The sequence below is a fragment of the Solea senegalensis genome, linkage group LG3, assembly GCF_019176455.1.
Source record: "Solea senegalensis isolate Sse05_10M linkage group LG3, IFAPA_SoseM_1, whole genome shotgun sequence".
In the NCBI taxonomy this organism is placed as follows: Eukaryota; Metazoa; Chordata; class Actinopteri; order Pleuronectiformes; family Soleidae; genus Solea; species Solea senegalensis.
In genome coordinates this window covers 5,174,011-5,184,463 of record NC_058023.1, presented here as the reverse complement: position 1 = coordinate 5,184,463, position 10,453 = coordinate 5,174,011, and the positions used below count along the sequence as shown (strand labels likewise).

The window sequence follows — 10,453 nt, the reverse complement described above, 5'->3', positions numbered from 1 at the left end:
TCCAGCAAAGAACGGTGTTCCTCCTGTATAGCCAAAGGCCACAGTTTTCGTGATGTACAATCTGACGCGCTTCACCGAGTCACCGAACAATTTAGACCCCCGGGATATGTGTAGTTGAAATGATTTCTTCCTGTTTCGAAAAGTATTTGAAAAAATCTTTAAATTCTCATCCTTGTATTAATTAATAATAAAGTGTAAGATTACATGGCTGCAACTATTGATCCGTTACTAAATGAATCATTAACTACTTTGAACATCGATTTGTCAATTTGAGTGTTTTCTATAATGAAACTTAAACTTGAATATTTTCTGCTTTCTTTGCTCCAATTTCGTTGTTTGTTTGTTTTTTTTAACAAATAGATTAAACAAGAAAATAATTAGCAGATTAATTGATATTTAAAATAATCGACAGTTGCAGGCAAATTGGATGAGGCTACTTGATATTTTCAATGGCGTTTCACGCCGTAATGATCCATCTTTTTTTAAATATATTACACAGTGAACATTGAACTAAAGCACGACGTTATATCACATAAATCATATTCCAAATAAAGTCACAATTACATATTATCGCCAATTTGTTGGTTTGGTTTTGTTGTTGTTGTTGTTTGTAAACCGATTTTGTCCATCATATTTTCCAACTTTGTTGACAAACAACTTCTCCAATACCTTTTTCATAAAATATACCTTGACATCAGTTGTATCTTGCGATCACAATTTGATATTTTTACCAATTTGTTCAAATTTCCCCGATTTAAAGTAATTGTTTTACTTTAACGTCCCATTTCGTAACATTTCTAGGAACAACTCAAAAGGTCCATCATATTTTCTGATTTCATTGATATACGCGTTCTTACCTCAGTTATATCCTGTGATCACAATTTAATATTTTCACCAATTTGTTAAAATGTCCTGAATTTAAAGTGACTTTTTAACCAATTTTGTTGATTCCTAGGAAGAACTCAAAAAGTCCATCATGTTTTCTGACTTTGTTGACATACATGTTCTTTTTCTGTTTTTTGATAATATATAACTTCAGTATAACGTCACTTGTATCCTCTCATCACAATTCCATGCAAAGTGCACTCCAAACTGAATGATCGCCACTGTCAGCAGCTACAGTCAACACAGGCTTACAGTTCACAGTTGCCTGGACTTGCCTTTTCAATAATTAGGGAGGATAAATGAACATAAGAAACCATTGAAACACAATGGGCATATCATAACAAACACAAGAGCTTGCACAGCCAGTTCTTGCCATTGTGTTCCTGGTCTCATGACTTAGTTTAAACAGACTCACACACACTCTTATGTCACCTGTGTTCAGCATGTTGTTACCCCTCACGACAAACACAGGGTATTAAAAGTGAGGTTTGTGCAATAATTGAACTTGAAATGATAAACACAGAATCTTTTTTTTTTTTTTTTTAAGACCACCAATTCTTTTACTTACATCAAATTTAACACCAGTTATCCACATGTCCAAAAATAATATGTTTAAGTTAATCAACTTAAATGCAAAAGGGAAAGCAAAAGTTTGGACCAAGTTAAAAAAGGGGATTGCCAATTCTTTCAGATTACACACCTAAATAAGAATTTGGGCAAAAAAAAAACTTTCTCAAAACAGTATATCATTTAAGATACCGTTATTCATGTGTCCAAATGGAACACGTTAAAATGAAACAACCACAAAGTATTGAACGACTGCAGGGAATTAAACTGTATTGTAATTTTACACGAAATGGAATAGTGTTACAGGTAAATTACCAGAACACCAGAAGGTATAAATAAGAAGTATACGTTTTTTATTTCACCAGTTCTTTCGAAACTACACAATTTAGGTAAAATCCACAATTTCAAACGAAACAGGGACAATTTAAGATTATATTGATACAACCAAATGGACCTTTAAGTAACAAGAAAGTAAAAATGAACGGGCAGGAATGTCAAATGACTGTGAATATGTAACAATGCTACTTTGTGTTTAGGAGAGATGTTCAGGAAGAAGCTGTGTATAATAAATGTGGCCCATTTTTGTTTGATGGCGTCAGTTACAGGCATTGTGAACACACAGGGAAGTAATACGATAAGAATTTCATCATGGTCCCACACTGAGGCAGAATTCACACGCAGTTTCCATCACACACGCCCCGCAAACTCATTCTCTCCACCCCACCCTCCTGTGATGTCAGTTTATATAGTGACACATTAGTGAACAGGTGTCACATCTTTACCTGCAGCAGCCTGTTAAGGACACAAAGAAGCAGCGCCAGAGAAGCACCTGGGAAACTACACCTGAGAATACAATTATAAGGAGCTGCAAATCCCTTTGACTGCTTACACCTGTTTCACTCATCTTTTGGATTAAAAACGAGAAAAACTGCAGGTAGGATAAAATTAGGATATACGGATTGGGATTTATGCATGTGCTGTGTGAATGTGCGAGTGAGTCATGAAAACAAGAACAATTATATACAGATACACACATTTACCATTAACAATTAAGTACATGTAATCTATACTAACAATGGAACTTCACTTTCATATAAAATGCCACTTTTCCCTCCCTATTTTTGTCATTAGTAAAAGCAAATGCGTATAAAAATGTTCTGTTATTTGAATTAAATATTAAAAGCAACTAACAATTCTGCTAATTAGGATTATTTTAAGTATTTTTTTGAAGTTGAAGTTTGATCTCTCCTATCTTGAATTGTCATTACTTTTCAGTCAACGACACCTTAATGACACCTCAATTAAATGTGCAATAACAACTTCAGTTGCTTAATTGCTTTGACATATACAGTATCAAAAAATAAAACCAATCAAATTGATTCGTAAAACTTGAAAAAGTCTAAAAACATTTAAACTATACATACAGTTTTGTACTTTTACAGATGGTTGCATATTATTAGTTTGGTGTTTTTTTTAAAAGGATGCCTGCAGTGAGTCTGTTAGCGTTTACGCGTTTACTGTGTAAACACAGTTACTGCATTTACAGGTTTAACTGCAGGAGTCGCTGTAGGCTGGTGTAACATGATCTGCTGCTACAAAGGAATTCAGTAGTTGGGTTGAGCAATCGAACCCATCGAAGTCCATAATTATTGTGATGAATCCCCCCGACTGGAGAGGTAATTAAGCCTCTTCTGTCGTGAAATCAAAATAATATTTCAGACCCATATTGGGGGAATTTTGCAATGTTTGTCAATATATATATATATATATACCAATATCATGCATCTCTAGGGAAAATGACAAAAACACTGAAAAACTAAAGCTCCGGCCCAAAACACCAGTCATGTAGGGGATTTTGTTACTATTTTTTGACAATGCAACATTTTTCATTCTCATTTTTTTTTTGATAGTGACACACTGTAACTTTATGAGTTTTCTTAAGACGATATCTTAAGACCACATTTTATGTTTTATTAACATCAAATGAACTGCCACAGCATCTGAGACACTTATTTTAAAGTGAATGATCTCATCCCATCTACTGTAGATATGGACAACAGACTGGTGCTCACCGTCCTGTTTGTGGCGCTGTCCTGGATGGCCATGATGACCGATGCAACTACCACAGCAGCACCCGCGACTACATCACATAACACGTCAACGCACAACATGACATCGCCAATGCCACCGCACAACATGACATCACCAATGCCACCGCACAACATGACATCGCCAATGCCACTGCACAACATGACATCGCCGATGGCGCACACATGACATCGCCAATGACATCGCATGCCAACAACATGACACGCCAATGCCACCGCACAACATGACATCGCAACGCCAATGCATCGCCCCACCGCACAAATATGACATCACCACCCACCGCACAACATGACATCGCCAACCACAAATGACATCACCACCATCACGCACAACATGATGGCTGACAACATGACATCACCAATGCCACCGCACAACATGACATCACCAATAGCACACAACATGACATCGCAATGGCACCGCGACAACATGACATTGCCACCACGCATCAGGCACGTCGCCAATGCCACCACATGACATCGCCAATGCGTCGCCAATGCCACATAACATGACATCACCACCACCACACAACATGACATCACAAATGCATCAGGACATCACCAATGCCAGCACAACATGACATCACCAATGGCACCGCACAACATGACATCACCAATGGCACCGCACAACATGTCAACACCAATGCCGGTGAACAACAAACGCCAATGCCGGTGAACGACACGTCAACGCCAATGCCGGTGAACGACACGTCAACGCCAATGCCGGTGAACGACACGTCAACACCAATGCCAACAACAGCAGCTCCTGCAACGGAAGCTCCCTCAGTGGTTGCCAACATCACAGTGGAAACTCTTAACGTAAGCAGTGACCAACATCCAAGTAGAATATGATCAAATCGTGATAATCTCATCCCTACTTTTAACTAAAGACTTTAAAGACATAGCGTTTGTCACATCAGTGGCATTGGTTCAGTTTTGGGGCCGGACTATTTCAAAATGCGCTTTATCCTTCTCGTGCACTCAAATGTCTTCTGTCTCTCTTGCAGACGTCCATTACTCGAACACAATGTGGGACCGAAGAGCTTTGTGCATCTGAGCCTGCGGACTGCGACCCCTCGCAAGATTCAAGTTGTTACTTTCTGTCAGCCGAGACACAAAATGGCAACAACTTCACCTTTGGCCTCTCGGGGGAGTCGGAGGGCTACATTGCTGTCAGCCTCTCGACCGACGAAACAGTGGTACGTCGTCTATCGCTCATGAAAGCGGCAACGTTTGTGTCAATCCAACGTGGTAGTTTGCTGTCAAGTCATCCGTCTAAATGTGTCGTTTCTGGTTCTCCACCACAGGGAAACAACGACACGACCTATGTGTGCGCAAACAACAATGGCAAAGTTAAATTCTTCTCTACTGTCCTCAACAATGGCCAGCTGACTCGGGCAGAGGTGAGTGTCGCTTACACCAAAGAAATAAAGAGGCAAACACACTCTTAAGACTTCATAGACTTGAGCTAGTACGGCTTTTACGAGATGCCACTTTTGTGAGAGTAGCCCCATTCAACCGCAATTCAAAAAACCTGACCTAAATCTCAAAAATAATTCATTCAAGCTTTTGAATAGCTAAAAACTCAGTCTACTTTGTTGTTGTTTTTTTCTCTACAGAGGAACGTGGGCTCTGTGAAAGGCAGCGTCAACGGAAACAAAATCCAGTGTACATTTGTTGCCGATGCAATAACTGCACAGACGAGAGCTGCGGGAGTCACGGTGGCAATCTCCACTGGACCTTTCAACAGCAGTAAGCTTATATTCACAGAGGCACATAAAATATCTACATTGTGTTATCGCGCTAAAACGTTTTGGTTCTTTTCTCCGTTCGCTCAGGTACCGATGATCTGGGAAGCCCCAACCTCCAATTTAAGAGCAACGTTATAGATCTGGCAAACCCTAATGCCACCGTCACAAATACCATTTCCAACACCACCAACAGCAATACCACGACTACGACCGCAAATCCTAGTAACCATGGCATCACTTTCCAGCAAACGCTGATGCAAGGTAAGAATAAAAGACGAGTGGGTTTTTTTCTGTCTGGAACAACTGTGTGTGTGTGTGTGTGTGTTTGTATGAGGTACTGACATATCCCTTTAAAGCAGCCATGTTTGTTTAAACCCTAATCATTGCTTTATTTTCATCACCTTTAGCGCTCCTGATCTCATTTGGCATCCTGGGTCTGACACTGGTCTGAAGAGAATGAAAACTTAATGATCTAAAAACTATGGAAACCCTTCACTTCAAATAATCTACGCAATACCCATCTCGGAGAGACATTTGCTATAAACACGTTAGATTATTAGGACGTCAACTCACTGGAGATAAAAGTAGAAGTGGACGCTCGGGTCTTCTACAGCCTCCTGACTGTCGCCGCATCTGGTATAAAATCTGAAACAGACAACAAAACACATTTTTCTTTTAATTTTCACTTCATATAACTTTCACTATGTTATATATAGTCAAACTTGTTTTGCAATAGGACAGCTGGATATCTGTCCTGTGAGTTTCTGTGTCTCTAGTCCTTAGGTCCAGCGCCTGGCTTCCACCAGCGGATGTCAACATGACTGTTACTGTCAGGGAAAAAAATGTCTTGCATGAAGATGAATTCATGTGGCATTTAGGGCTGCAACTGACGATTATCATGTTGAGCGTTTTTTTTTTACCAAACCTGGAAACGATGACGGTCTCAAAAGAAAAAGCAGAGAAACCAGTACATATGCACATTTAAGAAGAAACTTTTTAAAAAATTCCAACTAATTAATCAATTACCAAAATAGTTGACGATTAATCTAGTCATCAATTATTTGAATAATCATTGCAGCCCTAGTGGCACTGAATTGTTGTATTTACACATATGGTGCCAGCAAATGGCAGAAGTGTACTTTTGTCTTATTTCCTTTCATGTAAATGTGTGTTCCGTAGATTGTTTTTAAAATGAAGCCGTCATTGGCTGATGTTTTTTACGTGTGAGAGTGCGTGCGTGCGTGCGTGTAAGTGAAAATATTTTTTTGCACATCACATTATCTAAAAGTAATACATTTATTGTAATTTTTGAAATAAAGGTTTATAAACACTCATGATCTGATTGCACTGATGATCTGGCTGCTGATTATGTATTTATGTTCATAAAAACTAAAAAAAAATCTACCTATGGATACAAATAAAGTTAAATGACTTTCTTTTTATTGCTTATTCACGTTTACGTTCATATAAAATAGCACTACAATGAAAGATATTCACATAAAATACTGGAAGCACTAAATAGTCGATGAAAAGTGGCCCGAGCGGACCAACAGTGAACAATATTTTTATAATAACAATACTAATACATTGGGTTATATTTATCACGTTATTAAAGTCAACATTTAATTACACATATAGGCTTTTCTAGTGTTTTAATTACAATTGTCTATATGTTATTTGATTCCATTTTGTCTGTTTTTGTTACTTACAGATTCATTTTGCCTCATGAATGTGTTTTGGTCACATGACATGGAAGCTACTGAAACAAATTGTATTGTTTACATACCAATTTAAATAAATATACATAAAAAATGGCAGAAGCACTACAAAGAGTAGTTCTGTTGTCTATAGTAGTATTAGGAGTTAGCCCATGACATGGAAGCTATGAGTGCTGAACAATTGATCATTTCGAAACTGCAATTTGATTGTTCTTTGAGATTTTGTCAAGTCATTGTTTGTCCTAATCTATTACACAGTGAGACACAAACAGAGCGAAATGGTTCAGCTCTTTGTTATTAGCACTGATCACTCAGTATGTGGGTGACATGACAGGGAATGACACGGAAATATTTACATTAATGTAATATACAAGAAACACTGAAATTAACTCGTATCGAATAGTAAATGTTATGACCTGTCCCGTGACATTAAAAGCTACTGGAAAACAGTTTTATTGTTTAAATCACAAAGCACCAACATAATATATGTTTATATCCATACAAAATTGTATTCGTTCATATATTGAATTGCTGTGTCCAGCTCAAGAAGCTAGAAAAGCAGTTTTGCTGCTAATGTCAAATTTCAAAAGCACTCAAGTACATTTGAGATTTGAGTTTGGCGACCATTAATCACCTAGTGTGTGGGTTACATGACGCTATTGACTAAATTGATTTACGTTTATTATTTACATTATTATAATGTAGAATAAACACCAACATGTAACTCAAATCAAATAGAAAAAGGGTGTGACGCACTTCCTTAGTTAGCTTAGTTATGCTAATGCTAATGCTGTTATTATTACTATTACTATTATTATTCATTGTCGTATGTCAACATTTCCACAACGTGAGATTTCAATCATTTCTTTTTTTTTAAAGTGCTCTTTACAGCGAAACCGTGATAAATGTTGGCAGCCAAACAAATGTCTGTTTACATGCACCGACTTCCCGTTTAAAGGCTTCCTCGGTCTCTCGCTGTCACGTGACTGACAGCTAAAATGGGAAACTGGACGACACTTACCGTGAATTTCGGGTGTTGTTTTTTTTTTTGGAAGAAAAGCTCCGTTATTTTCCAACTTAGATCAAACGACCATCGGTTTGGCGACAGATTCTCAACCCGCGCCGATTTTTTCGTATCAAGGTGGCAAGAGGAAGTGACGTCACATCCGAGCGGCATGGCTTGACGTCTTTATATTGACCACGCCGTACATTTCTCGCCGCACAACAACACGCGCGAGCAACCACGTCAACTTCGCGTTGTCTCTCCCACTCTCGCGAGACAATCCCACCCCAATAAGTCTCAACTGAACAACAGTAGTGCAATAACACAAACACAACTGGTGAACAGAAACACATTAACTCAGCTCATTACAATATTATTATTTTCACGATATTCCTAAACAACGTCTTTACGTCATCTTGAAAAAGTGAAGGAAAAAATAACGTGTTTACGCTAACTTGTATTTATATTATCATTTTGGAAGACTGCAGGCCCAGTGACTGTTAAAACAGCTTTTAGAATGATCAAAATAAAGTATTTCCTGGGCCACATTCATATTTTTTCTGAACTTTCCATTCAAAAATACATTTCTTCTCTGTTTTTGTATTTTTTATTAAACGGTGGTTAAATTACAAAAACATTTTAAACAGTTTTTCTGAATTGACTTGAATGATATTCATTAAACAGATACATCGCAGCTGTTTTTATATGAATTAACAAGACGTATACATTTTCCATTCTGTGTAAATACATTTCTACAGTTTTTCTGAATTTGCTCAAGCTATTTTCATGAAAACAGTTTTTTTCTAAGTAAGAAGATGTGTCATTAAAAAACAAAAATGTAACCTCTGTTTTATATGAAGAGGATTTTGCATCAGAAGAGTACATTTCAGCTCATCTCGTATTTACAGATTAACGAGACGATTTGTTTCTCTATATTTACTAAGTAAGAGGTGGATTTGTCATTAGAAAAGTACACTTCAGCTCTGTTTTGTTTTGATAATAAAACTCCTGGGTTTTTTTTCAATGACTGAGATACTTTAAAACAAGAGAGGGTTTCATCATTTTCTTTCTCGAGAGTTTGATTTATTGGAAGAAAACACGTCGCACTTATTCAGTTTAATCCAGTTTTTTCTTAAGGGAGTAATTTACGGTGTTAAACGGACAAAACAAATCGGTAAACGAAGAAGAGGAAGAGAAACAATTGTTAGGAAGAAATAGTTATACAACAGTTATACAAACATAAGTGTTGATGTACTGTGGATGAACACACCCAGAGGACGGGCAGAAAGGGAATTTCCACTGCTCTTCTTGTCTTTCCTGTCTGGTGTCTTTGACTTTGTGTGTGTGTGCACGTGTGTGTGTGTGCGCGTGGGGTCAAGGCACAACTTCCACTGAGCGCTGAAGCTTTAAATCACGTCACATGAAGCCAAACTATCGAATGATGCTATATTTAGTGGAAAAAAAGTGCTGAAAACAAAGTCAGTACGTTACATTTAAATAACGGCAGTTTCAAAACAAAAGCATGCAAACAGAAATATATCAGTAAATACCATCATTTCAAACAAGAGGTGAATGTAGAATTTGATTTATTCCTTTTTAAATCATTTATGCAAATAATAATAATACAAAAAAAAAATACCTGACCGCAATGTCAAAGAATAAACACAGGGAGGCGGTGTTGAACCACAGTAGTGACTCATCTATAGTGAGGACTACAAAAGTGCCAAATGTCATAGCAACCAGTGAGGTTATTTACTCAATTATCATAATAATTGGGTCATGGAGCTATTAAAAAATTAAGTGTGAGTCATGGAAAACTTTCACTGTGGTTTTGTATTAAAAATGTGGACGAAAAGCAATGAAAAGAAAAAAACGTTCAATATATGGAACAAAAACACATTATACAAAGTTTTTGAGGCGATTTTAAGTCAAACTATAATTATAAAGATAGATGTACTTTAACAATCTTAAAAGTGGACAATTTTTAGTTAGAGTTAAACATGTAATAAGGAATTCCAGAGTGAAAACTCAACTTAGAAGTGGAGTTTATGACCAATTCATGCTTAAAAAAGTGATTTAATTACCGTTGTAAACTAAATGAAGTTTTCTCTGTTAAATTCACAACATGGGACATTTTCTGTAGCTTTGCACTAGCATGACACACATACTTTGGTAATATACGCTCACAACAACACAGTCATAGACATTATTGAGATAAGAAGTAAAGATCATGTTTTTTTGCGCCTTTTATTTTGAAAAAAACAGCAATAAATTGGGTTTTTTTTATGATTTAACAAATCATATGTGTTATGAGATTCTTAAAGTGCAATGTTTTGGACAATTGGACAGCTTAGAAGTTGACCAATTCATGCTTTAAAAAGTGATTTAATGACCGTTTTTAAACTTTAATGTGGACTCAAAGGG

At 37.0% G+C, this 10,453-nt stretch overlaps 1 protein-coding gene across 2 annotated transcripts; it reads left to right on the top strand.

Moving 5' to 3' along the window:
* The first annotated feature begins 2,210 nt into the window (after positions 1 to 2,210).
* Positions 2,211 to 6,645, top strand: si:cabz01007794.1 (putative ferric-chelate reductase 1). Of its 2 annotated transcripts, none has more exons than XM_044020504.1 (10): positions 2,211 to 2,386; positions 3,500 to 3,675; positions 3,910 to 3,941; positions 4,140 to 4,197; positions 4,275 to 4,376; positions 4,565 to 4,756; positions 4,865 to 4,960; positions 5,177 to 5,309; positions 5,396 to 5,569; positions 5,716 to 6,645. In XM_044020504.1, exons 2-10 carry the CDS (start codon positions 3,502 to 3,504, stop codon positions 5,757 to 5,759), a joined length of 1,005 nt encoding a protein of 334 aa, XP_043876439.1. In that variant the 5' UTR covers positions 2,211 to 2,386; positions 3,500 to 3,501; the 3' UTR covers positions 5,760 to 6,645. The 2 variants fall into 2 exon arrangements, with proteins under 2 accessions (XP_043876439.1, XP_043876438.1); XM_044020503.1 differs by having other exon boundaries at positions 4,248 to 4,376.
* The last annotated feature ends 3,808 nt before the right edge of the window (positions 6,646 to 10,453 follow it).